We start from the raw sequence: 16,094 nt of genomic DNA on the forward strand, positions 1-16,094 counted from the left end.
AGATCAAGTCCAAGTGTTAACCTAAACCCTGCCAAGTCCACCACTAAAACATGTCCTTAAGCACCACATCTACGCATTTTTATTGAACAGGGTTTTGTAGTTGACTCTTGGACTAAATAGTATGGACCACAGGGATTCTTCACAATCAGAAATTTAATAGATAAGAACCATGGTGTCAAACCAAAAGGAATTTCAGTAGTAGATAGTGAAGGCTGTACTGATCGCAGAGCTTGTTTTGCTTGTTTTGGTAGGCCATGGTTACAGAGTTCTGTTCCTCACCACAGACATACAATTTTCTCTGGTTCTTTCTCTAATTTCAATCTTGAAAAGAAGATATTTTTTTAAAACCATCAGCATTTCTTAAAAATGCTTATTTCAAATAGACTAGAATAGAATTAACCAGGTTGGAAGAGACCTTTGAGATCATTGAGTCCAACCCATCACCCAACACTATCTAATCAGCTAAACCGTGGCAGCAAGTGCCCTATCCAGTCTCTTCTTAAACACCTCTGGTGATGGTGACTCCACCACCTCCCTGGGCAGCCCATTCCAATGGCCAATCACTATTTCTGTGAAGAACTTCTTCCTAACATCCAGCCTAAACCTCCCCTGGTGCAGCTTGAGACTGTGTCCTCTTGTTCTGTCACAGGGTGCCTGGGAGAAGAGACCAGCCCCCACCTGTCTAAAACCTCCTTTCAGGTAGTTGTAGACAGCAATAAGGTCTCCCCTGAGCCTTCTCTTCTCCAGGCTAAGCAACCCCAGCTCCCTCAGCCTCTCCTCATAGGGCTTGTGCTCCAGATCTCTCACCAGCCTTGTTGCCCTTCTCTGGACACATTCCAGCAGGTCAACATCTTTCCTAGACTGAGGAGCCCAGAACTGGACACAGGACTCAAGGTGTGGCCTAACCAGTGCTGAGTACAGGGGCAGAATGACCTCCCTGCTCCTGCTGGCCACACTATTCCTGATGCAGGCCAGGATGCCACTGGCCTTCTTGGCCACCTGGGCACACTGCAGGTTCATGTTCAGCCTACCATCAACTAGTACCCCCAGGTCTTTCTGCCTGGCCACTCTCCAGCCACTCTGTCCCCAGCCTGTAGCACTGCATGGGGTTGTTGTGGCCAATGTGTAGAACCTGGCACTTGGATGTGTTCAATCTCATGCCCTTGGACTCTGCCTATCTGTCCAGCCTGTCAAGGTCCCTCTGCAGAGCTCTCCTACCTTCTAACACATCAACTCCTGCCCCCAGCTTGGTGTCATCTGCAAATTTACTGATGATGGACTCAATGCCCTCATCCAGATCATCGATAAAGATATTAAAGAGCATGGAGCCCAGCTCTGATCCCTGGGGAACACCACTAGTGGCTGGCTGCCAGCTGGATGTGGCACTATTCACCCACACTCTCTGGGCTTGGCCCTCCAGCCAGTTCCTAACCCATCGCAGAGTGCTGCTATCGAAGCCACAGGCCAACAGCTTGGCCAGAAGTTTGCTGTGGGGGACGGTGTCAAAGGCCTTGCTGAAGTCCAGGTAGACTACATCCACAGCCTTCCCACATCCACCAGGCAGTCACCTGATCATAGATGGAGATCAGGTTGGTCAGGCAGGACCTGCACTTCCTCAAACCATGCTGGCTGCCTGATCCCTTGGTCATCCTGTAAGTGCTGTGTGATTGCACTCTAGATGACCTATTCCATAAAAATGGAATGAAAAATGAAACATCAGTACTCCCATGTGTCACATGGAATGATCCGGACCATTTTTTACTGGAATTTACTGACGTTTAGAACAGGACATTCCATTTTAAAATGTAGAGCAGTATTTTGCAATTCCAATCAAGGAACTGTATTTCAGTTTGAGAATATTATCCATTTCTGTACTTGGAAGACTTGTTATGGGTATTTTATGATGCAGTAGGAGTTCAAAAGTAGAATTACTAGGACAGCTACATCACTGTGTTGGAAATACTGAAAAATTTGCATTGTGGATTCATGGGAAGCTTTTCCTTCTTGTGAGGTGGGAGAGGTCAGAAGACTTGACCTAAAATCCTCTCTGTCATTTTTCTGTCATTTAGATGATAGTATCCAATTCACTATTCACTGACAAGCCTTCTCACTTGTTTTATGAATTGTTTTATGTTTATCAGTTCCAGAAAGTCCTCTCTGGTCTGCCAGTCGTGTTTTAGACCCATTCTGAGACGTAAAGGTTGTTTTAGATGGCTGAGCTCAGGATACTGCCAGAGTGGCATTAAGAGGAGTCATGCAATTGCGAGCTCACATTAAGCTCCCCTAAATAACTGTTTCTGATTCCTTTTGCTAATTCTGGTTTTATTCACTTGTGTGTGCTTGGGATAATACTTTATTTCATTGCTTACTCTACATTATTATATTCTGAGCCCCCTTCCATATGGGACTTTGATACTAAATGTGATTTATTGCGCCCATTGATGTTTTCGATGGAGTTGGTTTTTTTGATGAGTAAGTTGAGCCATATTAATAAATCAACTGAGAAACAATGTGTGGGTTTTACTGTGGTTGGTTTGTTTGTGATTTTTTTTTTCTTTGTTAAACAGATACTGAATTGAAATTTGTCCCTTAGCGTTAAGAACAAGCGCATACACACGTGCAACTGTTATCCTGAGCACAGGAAGAGACAGCTAGAACGTATGAAACCAAAGGAGAGGCAGGAATGAGGGCAGTGTTCTTCTAGCCCAGCAAAAAACAAACAAACAAACATCAATATTTGTGTGTGTACTGTTATCAGGCTGAAAAGGCTGAACCTTCCCCTCTCCTTCAGGTTAAGGGCTTGCAAGGATTCTTCACAAGTGCACATCCATGAGTAATTCTTCTACAGGTATTTAGTGCTGTGTTGCTGAGCTTCGCCATCCTGGAGAAAGCTGCAGATGGCAGTCACCACTTATGCATTTCTCAGGGTTTCTTTTTCATTTTGAGTGAGAAAGTAAGATGGTAGATGAATGAATTTTCAATTTGATAAGACTTAAAGCAGGTATGTTGTGTGCCTAACAGTAATTTCTCTGTAGGTCTTACTCGAGTCTTTTTCCCAGATACCTCTTTGGTTAAGTACTCTAAGGATCTTAAAATTAGGATTTGAGAAGCCAGTGTTATGAGCAGGTAGGGCAGTCAGGCTGTGTGATCTTTATTTCTGCAGGCCCTTCCTTGCTGAGTTCTAGTGACAAAAAGGAGTGAGCTTACTCTAGGATTTTTAAGAGCACATATTTCTAATAGAACTTGGCAGTTCAAGGGCTAAAGAAGCATTTTAATCTTTTGTGCCCACCCAGTCTCTATACAAATGTAATATGTCTGTCTTCAACAATTTGCCAAGAAATGTGGTTTTAATTTGTTAGCAGCAATCCCACTCCCTGCAGCTCTTTTGGAGTCAAGTCACAAGTCTGGCGGTGCTTTGACGTTTTTCTCTGTCATGGTGTCATTGTTTATATGATGTCTGCTTCTGCTGTCCTCCTTTTTATGCCTGGAATATTTTTCTTTAATTATTTCACTGCCTAAAAGGAATTTGGGATTACTAGACAGGATGAGAGCAGATTAGCTTTTTTTTTTATTTCTTTAGCAAGTCCTGAAGTTCCCATAGGAAATAAATAGTATTCCCAAAACAGACAATGTTTTTTTATATATATTTTTTTTTAATTAACTAAAATTATTAAGTCTAATAAAGAAAATAAAGGAAGTATCACCAATAATGTCTGAGTGTCTTAGTAGTATATGGAGTGCCCATTGTTGTTATTTATGACTCTCTGCCTTCTATTGTGGACTTATTCCAGCCTTAGGGAGTTTACATCACTCCTAATAGCAAAAGGCTCTCTGGTTCCCACAGAGTCTTTCAAAGACTGACTCATATGCCTTATGTTAATTGTTCAGCTCTCAAAATACTGCACTTACAGGGTGTGGTTCCAAGGGGAAAATCTACTGTACTTAGAGGGCATGTTCAGAAGTGTTTCACATATAAATCATTTTGATTTTTAATTTTTTTAACGCCTTAACCCTTTTCTGTCACTACTTTGTGATAAGCTATTTGAAAACAAAATAAAAGGCAGGCGGTGGTGTAGTGAGGGAAATGTGTTAGCCCTTCATCTCTAGGCCATTAATTCCAATCTGACTCAACTCACAAGTGATGTGGCTCCATCATCTGCTTCTCTCCAGGGTCTGCTCTTCGCACCCTGGCATGAAGGTATACTGCAGGCAGCAGTTCTGCACTGTTCATCATCTTCAAGTTAGCGCTGGGGTTTATCGCTTATTTGTGGTAGTGAGTACGTGTGGACAGGAACCGTCCCCAGTTCTACTCTGGATTTAGTACAAAGTGCTGCTTTCCACCCATTGCTTACCACATCTACAAGAATTGCCTTAGTGGATTGGTGACGCTGTCACAATCTGCTGTGCTGAGGACTGAAGAATGTTTAGTAGAGTTAGCCTTTCCAGTTACCATCAAGCAGGAATTCAAATACTTCGGCCCGGGCTTCTGTTCTCTGGCTAAGTAAGAGTGCTTTCCAGCTGCTTTGATGCAGGATCCTTCAGAGTTTTGTGAATGTTACTGGAAATCTGAATAGTTTCTACTTTATGGTTATGAGCCTGTGCCTTCTTTTAAAATTAGAAATGTTTTTGAGTATTTTGTGGTATTCCCTGCTTTAATTGTTTACACAATATGAAAACATACTTAGACAAATGAAGGGAGTCCATACCTCTGACAAGAACAGAAGCATCAATTAATCCCCTAGATTAAACTAGTTAGGCTTGATTTCTGAGGTTGAAATCTCATTGCCAGTATGTCGCATGTGTTTTCTGCCTGCTGTAAACACACAAGTTGCACCATTAATGGACAGAACTTCATGCATCTGTCAATGCACACAAAGATGTTGCGTAATTTGCTTCTGAAAAGAAGGCCGAAAACAGCTGTTTAAACTGTTTTAAAACTGTGGAAATGGCTTTATTTCTTTGCCTGACTACTGTCTTTTTGCTTACAAAACAGGAAGTTGTTTTCACTGGTGTATTCTTCTGGATGGAGCAGTGAGGTTTACCCCCTCTCCTGTAAAATAGAAACAACAATAAAAATGGGCAAGCCTTAATGCCCTATAAGTGACAAATTCTTGAGGGATGTTCCAGGCAGTGGTCAGCACATGCTTTGGCCTTGTGCCTTCATAGCCCTCCTCTGCTTTCTTCAGTTCTTTCATGCTGCCTGGCTCCAGTGTGCTGGCTTTGCAGTGCAGAGCAAGGAACGGCATAAATAAGCACTCCCTACATTTGATGTGCCCCAAGCAGAAGCTGCATCAAGCAGGCTGATGAACAAGAATGCTGTTGAAGAGGAGAAGATATGTGAAGCCTCTTCTCTTCTAGACTTCGCTGTATTTTTCTTCTTCTATCCTTAGTTTCAGAGATAGTACTTTTTTGAAGTACATGGTAGTTAATGGTGAAGTCAGCAAATGGCTCTTCTCTCATTGAGACTGTTTCATTATGAAAGGAAATGCTCACAGCTTGAAGAAAAAGAGCATTTTTCTTCCCTCCCTCTCACCCCAATCTCATATTGTATAAAACCATGGTGCTGCTGTTATCTGAGACCAGAAAGAATTCCCCTGTTGTCCTATGGTGGCCAACCACTACAAGCTGCGAGCATTTGAGTGTTCTTATTAAAAGTTTTAACCCTTGCCTTCTTAAATGAGCAAATAAGAGTCTGTTTATTTTTTTGCAAGTATGGAAAATGATGGCAATTCTTCTGAGGATAAGCATATAGACCACTGCGCCAGTCAGTCTCTTCAGACAAAAAAACCTGACAAACACGCTCCTGTCTGCAAGAGAGATTCCTGGCATTTGTCACAGTTTGAGCCACAAAGATGTCAAATATTTGCCAACAGTTTCCTCAGACGGTTTGGAAAACTACATCCTTTACATTACAGTCTTGTTTGTTTGTGGTATATTTTAGCATATGAAATATGTTCACTGGGAGTCTGAAAGAGGAGGGAGCTGACTAGACTCCCAAATATTAAAAGATTAAAAATAATTGTTTCTCTTAGACTGCTCAGATCAAAATAATAAAGAACATCTGTTAGTCTCAGCATTAGAAATGAAGGTTTTTGTTGAATAATTGTAGCTTGGTGTGCCGTGTTTTAAACCTATATTTTCTTTTGGAGCAGAAAGATGAACTTTCCAGTGGGACGTCTGAATATTTTACTGAATCTGCTGAGAACAAGAAGCTTAAGATGTGTCTGAATGACCAAATGAAACAAGACATCTTGAAAGAAATGTATGTCACTACTCACGCCACGGTGTGAGATTTATGATCTGGAAAAATTTGGGTAAACAGAATCCAGCCTATGTAACACCTTTACAGAATATTAGTTCAGATTACTAAGAGCCTACTACTCTAGTGTAGATCAGCACATCAAATGCTGGTGGTTGTTTTGTACAGCATGACAAAAGCTATTACAGCCCACATGGATATCTCGCATAGCGCTAGGCAGAATCAAAACAGGCTGTTTTTGACTTGAATGAAGCTCTGAGCCAAAACAAATATGTGATGTTTCAATCTGGTGAAAAACACTTCGCAAATGTATTATTTTTGTTCGTTTTGAGAGCTTGCGACGTACCATGAGAAATGTTCTGGATCTTTGGTTGCAATTAAAATGTGTCCTAGGCACAGTGGATGGGAAGGGCTAGTTGGTCAGCTGATCCTTGGCTGTGTCAGGATACCATTACTTGTGTGAGCTGCCAGTATCCCCAAATCAACCGTGTGAACCCTGGCAACTTTTCTAGTTACACGTTGTCTCACGTGTGTTGCCTTCAGAAATGAGGTGAGATTTGGAGGTGTGCCAGCTCTGCCTATTTTGGAAAAGCTGGACATGCTGTCCTGGGAACTGCTTGGCATCAGCAGAGCAGCAGAAATGGGTCACAGCATGGGTTGATCTGTAGTAATATATTTAGACTGAAGCTCTTACGTAGGCAGCTTCAGTACTTGTGCATAGTGAAATCTGGATTTGCAGGTAACACACATCTGAGGAGTGTTTATGTGGTGACACTCCATCAGGTCCCTTGTGATCCCATTTTCCTGTATAATTCCTTTTAGAATATCATCTGCTTGCATTACCTAAGTCCTTCCCAGATGAATGGGCTGGATACTAGATGAGCAGTGGTTAACTTTAAAGTAATGCTTTGAAATGTCCTGGGAAAAATTCCAGAGGAACATTCTAAAACAGATTAGAAACTCTCACACAGAGATGCACACACTGGCTCTCCCTGCCTTCCCCCCTTTATTCTTTAAATATACATTATGCATGTGAATAGATGGGAATGGTTTGGAATTATTTAGGCACTTATGAAATAGTATTTTATCTGGCCAGTTTGGGAAGGAATTCAATATACTGATGTGCTGACCTTTAACATCTGTAATGAATCCAGTTCTGAGTCTTGGAATAGAATGTGAACTCCTTCATGGCTTAGTCATTAATAAATAGAGTTCCCCTCATGCAGTGGAAAAATCAGATGGATAACACTTGATACTGTCCACATTAGACAAACATTACTGCTTGTCAAGGTGATATAGAGGGGTTTTCCACATTCAGAAAGAGGCTTGTCCTAGTGGAGTTTTAAGAATTTGTCAGAAGGGCAAATTGATGCAGTGAAAATTGTCTTTTAATTTAAAATCAAAATTCCTTTTTCATTGCAGTGTGAGAAGGACAAAACCAAGGAAAACCAGCACAAGCAAACCTCAAATCAGCAAGGACTACAAGAAAGTGTATCTTGGCTCAGTGGACTCCCAGCTGGGGAACAGAAAGAACAACTGTCAGACTTCTCCCAGTCCTCCATCTGAAGTGAAATGTAGGACTACGGGACTGCTAAAGGACTGCATAAATACAGCTGAGAGCAGCTCAAAGCTTCCTGCTTTAGAGCTGGGAAATTATGTTAATCAGAGACAGCCAACTGATACTAGCAGCCAGCAAAAACATCACTCTGTGGAATGGTTGAGATCAAGTCTTCTAAGTGAGAACCCTCCTTGTAGCTCTGAATCAGCCTTGTTAGATCCAAAACCAAGTCAAAAAGCAACCAAAACACAGGCTAGAGAGAAGAGCTGTGGTGCAGAGGAAATTTTAGAGCATTTCCAAAAAGTATCTTCTGAAAGGACTCCTTTGATGCCTAGCAACACAGAAATAAGTAAAAGCAATGCTAATTGTTTAGACCCATTCCTGGAGATGACCTCCTCACTTAATTCCAGGTTGTTCTCTAAACAAGACGTGACAAAGACTGTATCTAATAAGGACCAATCAACTTTGAGCAAAACCCTTTCCCAGCCTCTTTCTGTGGGGAGCAGTGTAGTGCAGAGAAGCCAAAATGAGCCAGGCACGACAGCTGTGGAATTGCATGTGATGCCATCATCTTGTTTAGAACTGCAGCCCAAGTCTTCAGAGAAGCTTGTCCAAGAAAGAAAAAGAGAAGCTGAAAATGGCCTTAGAAAGTTAAAACTGCGAAGGCTTAAGAAGTCATGAAGTTTGAATTATTACCTTAGGGTAGGCAACTGGGTTTGTGTTTGGAGAGTAGGAAGCAGTTCAAAATAGTGAAAAATAATAAAACTATCAAGTCAAAATTAGAGAAGTTTTAAAGAAATTTAATTATCTTAGTCATTTGGAATTATAATGAAGATAATTCTATTAAGGCTTCAGGAATCAGGTGTTAATGTTGTACAAACCAGTGCAGTATTTATAGACAGAAAAATCTCTTCTAAATAGTATTTACTAACCAAAATTTCAGGTCTGTGTATGTTTTAGTGCTATTTAAAAGTCATATCAGCTGATGACAGCAAAAGTTAAATCCACTTCAGTGAGCAGTTAGCAGCTGCAGTTATTCAGTGTTTTGCTTATTTCTGAACGCATAGTTTATTTTAGTAAAACTTAATCACTCCTGTCTTATGAAGTTCATGGTTTATCCACATCATCTTTACAACAGTGAAGCAAATGGAGGTTATCTCAGATACCTTAAACCAGAATTTCACGTTGCTGATAACTTACGGCCTGCATTTCCAGTGGGATTTTGAAGTAAGTCTGGTTTGTGCTGATGAAGCTGAGAGATGAACATTTATTTCTAATCCAAGCTGTGGATACAGGCAATCATGCGTTCAGGCTCTGGAAGAATGAAGAGTGGGCTTATATGTGCAGTTCGCTGGGGGTGCAGACATGGCTGCTGGGAAAAGCTCACACATGAGTGTGCATCCACACCTTTGTGCGTTCATATTTCAACATCAGGTCTGGCTTGTGTACGAGGACACGTGTCAGTGATCCCGACATGACACACGTGTCATGTGTCAGTGAGATCCAAACTATTGGTTATTTGAAGATACAGGTAATTTTTAATTGCACGGTGCTTTTTCGCGCTGCTTCTGTAATTTACATGCTGATGAGCTCAGGAAGCGTAGCTTTTTATTTCATGTGTTTATTTTTTACATGTTGAAAATAAAATTGTAACCAGTGTTCTTTTTGCCGTTCTCCTAAAACCACTGTGCCCACAGACATGCCATATGAGGTAACTCTGAAAAATCTTAGGGCGCACTGATGGCTGTGGACATCCTTGTTTAGGTTAAGCATGGACGTTAAGGTTGGTAGTGAAATGCAGCCCTTATGAGAGCAGCTCAGCAGCTGACAGAAAATCTTTCTGCTATAAATAATTTCTGCTTTTTCTCCAAAGGAAAAAAATTCTGCATGCCTGCTAGAAGACATTTTCTCTTTCTTCTTTCAGCCTGTTTGCAAAGTTTCTCACGGTGCTTTGTGAATGATTGTTAATGCTTTCCTATCTCCGGGCTGCAAAAAGGTCTTTTCAAGTATCAGCAAATGAACCTAGATTTGGAGGAGAAATAGCCTGAGGTATGGCTACTGTCTTTTGTAAGGACCTGGACCTCAGCAAGGCCTTTGACACCGTCCCCCACAGCAAACTGCTGGCCAAGCTGTCAGCCCATGGCTTGGATGGGAGCACACTGCGATGGGTTAGGAACTGGCTGGAGGGCCGAGCCCAGAGAGTGGTGGTGAATGGTGCCACATCCAGCTGGCAGCCAGGCACCAGTGGTGTGCCCCAGGGATCAGTGCTGGGCCCCATGCTCTTTAACATCTTTATTGATGATCTGGTAGAGGGCATTGAGTCCATCATCAGTAAATTTGCAGGTGACACCAAGCTGGGGGCAGGAATTGATCTGCTGGAGGGTAGAGAGGCCCTGCAGAGGGACCTCAATAGGCTGGACAGATGGGCAGAATCCAAGGGCATGAGATTGAACACATCCAAGTGCCGGGTTCTGCACATTGGCCACAACAACCCCATGCAGTGCTCCAGGCTGGGGTCAGAGTGGCTGGAGAGCAGCCAGGCGGAGAGGGACCTGGGGGTGCTGGTTGATGGTAGGCTGAACATGAGCCTGCAGTGTGCCCAGGCAGCAAGGAAGGCCAATGGCATCCTGGCCTGCATCAGGAACAGTGTGGCCAGCAGGAGCAGGGAGGTCATTCTGCCCCTGTACACCGCACTGGTTAGGCCGCACCTTGAGTCCTGTGTCCAGTTCTGGGCCCCTCAGTTTAGGAAGGAGGTTGACTTGCTGGAGCGTGTCCAGAGAAGAGCAACAAGGTTGGTGAGGGGCTTGGAACACAAGCCCTATGAGGGAGCTGGGGTTGCTTAGCCTGGAGAAGAGGAGACTCAGGGATGATCTTATTGCTGTGTACAACTACCTGAAGGGGGGTTGTAGTCAGGCAGGGGTTGGTTTCTTCTTCCAGGCAACCAGTACCAGAACAAGAGGATACAGTCTCAGGCTGCGTCAGGGGAGGTTTAGGCTGGAGGTTAGGAGGAAGTTTTACACAGAGAGAGTGATTGCCCATTGGAATGGGCTGCCCGAGGAGGTGGTGGAGTCGCCGTCGCTGGGGGTGTTCAGGGCGAGGCTTGACAGGATGCTTGGTTGCATGGTTTAGTTGATTGGGTGGTGTTGGACATGATGATCTCGAAGGTCTCTTCCAACCTGGTCTGGTCTATTCTATTCTAGGCCAGGACGGAAGGAAAAAGCACCTTTCTTTGATGGACTTAAAAAAAGGTACAAGGATGTTCAGTTGAAAATTAAGAGTAATAATTTGATAGTTAATATTAAAGTCTTAGTTTAGATTTTCTTGGTGGCTTCTTGTATATTCTTAGCGTGAATAAGCTTTAAGACAAAAATGGAACAAGCATCTATTGTAGACTGTACTTTTAAATTTCCATTATTTCTACTTTGCTTTTCCTCGGAGCTTTGTGATGATGCTCTTGATTGTAACAGATTCCTACAAGAGACGTTTAGAATACATAGAATACATAGAATAAACCAGGTTGGAAGAGACCTTCAAGATCATCGCGTCCAACCCATCAACCAATCCAACACCACCCAAACAACTAACCCACGGCACCAAGCACCCCATCAAGTCTTCTCCTGAAAACCTCCAGTGATGGTGACTCCACCACCTCCCCAGGCAGCCCATTCCAATGGGCAATCACTCTCTCTGGATAGAACTTTTTCCTAACATCTAGCCTGAACCTCCCCTGGCGCAGCCTGAGACTGTGTCCTCTTGTCCTGGTACTGGCTGCCTGGGAGAAGAGACCAACATCCGTCTGTCTACAACCTCCCTTCAGGTAGTTGTAGAGAGTAATAAGGTCAGCCCTGAGTCTCCTCTTCTCCAGGCTAAGCAACCCCAGCTCCCTCAGCCTCTCCTCGTAGGGCTTATGTTCCAAACCCCTCACCAACTTTGTTGCTCTTCTCTGGACTCGTTCCAGCAAGTCAGCATCCTTCCTAAACTGAGGGGCCCAGAACTGGACACAGTACTCGAGGTGCGGCCTAACCAGTGCAGTGTACAGGGGCAGAATGACCTCCCTGCTCCTGCTGGCCACACTGTTCCTGATGCAGGCCAGGATGCCATTGGCCCTCTTAGCTGCCTGGGCACACTGAGAGTTTGCAGAGTATGCAGTAAAGGACAGAAGCTGAGTTTATAAAATCACTTCAGTTGCTGCTTTTAATTGCGTTCTGGTTAGGAGAAGGACCTTGCACGTGCTTTTGCAAACTGGCAAACACACTGTGAAGACTGTGGATGGTCTTGAGCCAAGTGTGCCCCAGAGTGTTACCGCTAACAGTTTTGGATTCTGAAGCTTCCCTGCTTCTTGCCTCTCCCTTCTCCTAATGCATTTGACTCAAGAATTAGAAACCAGTGAGCAACCACAGAGTTTGTATCATCATAGTCTCTTGCTATATATAGTTCAGCCTTGCAATGACAATTCAGTTCGGTGTTTAACTGAATGGTATACCTGTGTGCACCCTTACAAATGAATGTTGTATGTTTATAGGGGAACATGCCCCAGTGATTATAGGGATAGATTGATTGAAGGTCTGAGAGCCTAGAGAGTCAGAACAGATGCAAGTGAACTTCCTGCAAAGTGCATAGTAACATTAATACTGCAATTACTGACTTGTTAGGTTCTGAGGCTCATTGTCGCTTTGAGTTCAGTAACTTTAAAAAGTTGACTCTTGGATCCTCTCAGAAATGCAGTTATTCAGCGAAGAACCTGTGCATTAATTTCTGCATTTTAGGTGGGTTTGCTGCTCAGAACTCTTCTTTCTGTTGTCTGTGCAGTAAGACTGTTAGAAAAGTTTCCCTTTTGCGATGCTGTAACAGGCAGGCTGTGTTGTTACTGCATATCTTTATCTCTGTACTTTGAGTCCAAGGTTGCCTTCTCAGTCCGTGTTTTTCTTTAGCAGCAATCTACCTGCACCCTGACAACTTGCAGAGGTGTGACCCAATACACTCTTGGACCACAAACCTGATTTTCTGAATCGGGTGCAGGAAAAAAACACATCTGGAAACCAAGCTAGGACTAAATTAGCAGTTTGCAAGTCTTGGCTGTGGCTTTCTGTTGCAAATTTGCTTCTGAGCAGCATTAACATACATTTTGTTAATAGTAATAAATATTTGAGGAGCTGTTCTGTTCCAAAACTTCCAGTGAAGCGCAGAAACGGTTTCTTTGGTTCATTGTTTTTCTTTTGCATTTGTGTGTTATGTGGGCTTTTTTCATTTTCAGAGCTTCTCTGAGCTCATCTGAAATTTGTGGCAATCTGAGACTGTAGGCTGCAATGCAGAGCTTGCATTGAAAAATGCATCTTTGTCTTAACACAACTGTCGGCTCCAAATCATCCAGCTTTGAGGGTTTTCTTAGTGAATTACCTGGTTAATTTGCTTTGTGCTGTTTGCTGATACTGAAACAGTTCTGTCCTAGCCAAACACTTTCTAACGTGTGCAGGCTATCATTATTCTTTACATGAAAGTAGCTTAAAATATCTGTTTAGTGAACTTTTACGTTTAAACACACATCAAAAGCTAGACCAGCTATTTATTTTACGTATTTATTTATAAAGAGGAAGCAAGCTGATGTTAAAAACTCCCTTGCCCGGTGCTGGTTGGTAGGAAGGCTTTAGCTATCAAGAGTTATTTTGAGTAATAAGCTGTATGCTAGTTGTGGTATTTTCTGTCGAGGTGTAGTTTTGCATAGCAGGGTTGGCAGTGTATGTTGGGGTATTACTGCAGTTGCAGAGCTTTGTTTCTGTGTTATGCTTGACCTGAATAATTTCAAGAGCACCTGGTTCTGACAAAAAAAAGGAAAATTTTAAGGCTGTTCCTTGCTCCAGCAGGTTTTGAACAAGTGAGGTGTTAAGCGGTCTTCTGAAGGCATTTATTTTGGCAGCATGAACTTCCTTCCCTCGCACTGCTCTGCATGCGGGTCGCGTGGTCTGAGGTTTAATTGACACTTTTGTATCATCATCTCACAGACTTTTGACTGGCTTCTTTTTAAGGAAAAAGATGAATGCATTTTGCTTTTCTATTTGCAATTGGGATGCAAAAGCTGTAAACTGTAGTTAACTTATCCCAGGCTGTATGTTAGGGATAGTTATCTCCTTGCCCATATCGCTATCTAATAAAAGGTTTCATGCTGTAATAAAACACTCAAATGCAGGCTTGAGCAGAGTTAATAGTATCAGGAGCCTTTTAGCCAGCAGTGGGAAGTGTGGGTTGGCCTCAGAAATTAGCTTTAATAAAAAGCACTCCTCACTTCACTACTTTCTGCTTTTTTCTTCTCTAATAAGCATTAACTAGTATCCAGAAACTGTACGAATGAGAAGCCGTGGGATGGGAGAAGAGCAGCCCATGCAGCCTTTCATCAAATGAATATCAAAGCCTTCTGCAGCTGAGCCTGGGAGGGATATGAATATGCTTATTTTGACAGTTGGGATAGCATTGAGGGTAAGCAATTTCTTCAAGGTAAAGCAAGCTGGGTAAGGACTCAGACTGCAAATTCTTTCATCAGCTCCTTTAGGTAGTCCTGAACACAGTTCTTCCATCTTGTTCACTTTTTTTCCTCAGATAATTGAAATAGAACCTGATAATGTGTGACCTCATCCTTTCTATACTGGCCATAAAGTGGTATTTCTAGATGGGGTCTGTTGGATTGGTTGGTTCATGTCAGCTTATGCTGAGAAATTGTAGGAGTTGTGAAAATGATGTATTGTCGCAGGGCATTTCAGCTGTAACCTGGGAATTGTCCAGGGAATTAACCTCCAGCATCCTACCTCCTTTACTATCCATTTAAATTATTCCAGAGTTGGGAACTGGCTCCTGTGAGAGCTGACAGTGCACCTTCTTTGAATGAGAATTTCCCTGATTTGCTCCCATTCTGTCAGAGATAGATCCTTTAGCAGAGATGAGACGTAGCACCTCTGTAGCATAATCTAGCTCCAATGCTGCTTTATTTTCTTCTGTAATAATTATCTTTCTGATTTATGCCTCAGATCTTTCAGGAAGAGTGACTTAGGCTATAATTCTAGAGATGGGCATGCCCCTTTTTAATATTAATATGATCTCATAGTACTAGAATGAAAAGAATAGAGATTTATTTCTCCACCCTGTAGAGAAACTGGTTGGAACAATTTGCACATCACAGAGAAGGTGCTCATTGGAGGATCTGGGCTGGAACTCCAGTCTGACAGCCTGTCTGATACTACATCACTCTGTTGCAGCCTCAGTGCTAGGTAAGCTGTCCACTGAACCTCTAGCTGCTGGCCTACAAACCATACAGAAGCCCCACTGCTTTCTTCTTCTTTGCCCCCAGCAATGCGAATTAATCATTACACATCTATTTTACTGGTTTTTTCCCTTTTGGGAACAGTAGCTAAGCTTTGAAAGCAAACTCTGTGTGTGCTGGTGAACAGTCATCATGGTGGCCACTCCTGTCAATATTGAGAAAGAGGAAGTTGACAAATTCTTAAATATACTTACTCTTGCTCCATTTGAAAAGGGAGGGGGGAGCTTATGCAATCACTTCCATCTTCTGGGGAGGAAAAGGCTGAATTTGATACTTCCCTTGTCAGAACTTCTCATCTTTGCATACACTAGTGAAAACGTCGGGTCTCTGCCTTGAGACTTGTTACAGAGGGACTGTACAAGGGGCAAGGGTAGGGGTCTGGGTCGCTGACTTCAGCCTACTGGCTGGGACAGCTCAGGGGGGGCTGGCAGGGAAGAAGCTGAATCATGCAGTCTTCAAGGAGCAATGAGAGTGTAACCTCGTACATCTTCTAGCTTGGCAGAGAAATGATTGGTAACGTTAACTCTTGGTGCACAGGTGTGCCAGCTGATGTAAGAACAAGTGCTGTTTCTGGGGAGAGGAACATAGCTTCATCAGCAAAATTGCTTGAAGATGCTCATCTCATGTTTAGGCCCTGAACTGGTTTGTTTCTCCTGTGCTAAGCTTCAGGTGCAGAGGTGCTCACTGGCTGTCATTTCCCTCTATTAGCAATGCAGAAATAGCTGTTCCCAGGGCTGGCTTTGCCCCAGTACCATGAATAGATTGTCTTTAAGGCTGATGTAACATGCACGCTCAGCGCCTTTTGCTAGGTACCTCTGCATACGATGGGCCCTCTTCACACCGAGGTGCAGTGGCTTTGATGTGGCTATGTTCAGCTTGAGTTAACCCCATTGGCCAGGTTCAGTTACAGCAAAGCTGGGGGTGGGAAGGGGAATAATATTATTTTACTTGTAAAGCTCCTGTCTTTC

At 42.9% G+C, this 16,094-nt stretch overlaps 1 protein-coding gene across 1 annotated transcript in view; it reads left to right on the plus strand.

Moving 5' to 3' along the window:
* Window positions 1-8,563, plus strand: part of SLX4IP (SLX4 interacting protein) — an 80,846-nt gene extending 72,283 nt beyond the window's left edge. The window contains exons 7-8 of the mRNA XM_054178733.1: window positions 6,153-6,262; window positions 7,682-8,563. Of these exons, the coding sequence (XP_054034708.1) occupies window positions 6,153-6,262; window positions 7,682-8,498 (927 nt within the window). The 3' untranslated portion in view covers window positions 8,499-8,563. The remainder of the gene's footprint in view (window positions 1-6,152; window positions 6,263-7,681) is intronic.
* Window positions 8,564-16,094: the final 7,531 nt, after the last annotated feature.

Source organism: Dryobates pubescens, chromosome 3 (assembly GCF_014839835.1).
Source record: "Dryobates pubescens isolate bDryPub1 chromosome 3, bDryPub1.pri, whole genome shotgun sequence".
NCBI classification, from domain to species: domain Eukaryota; kingdom Metazoa; phylum Chordata; class Aves; order Piciformes; family Picidae; genus Dryobates; species Dryobates pubescens.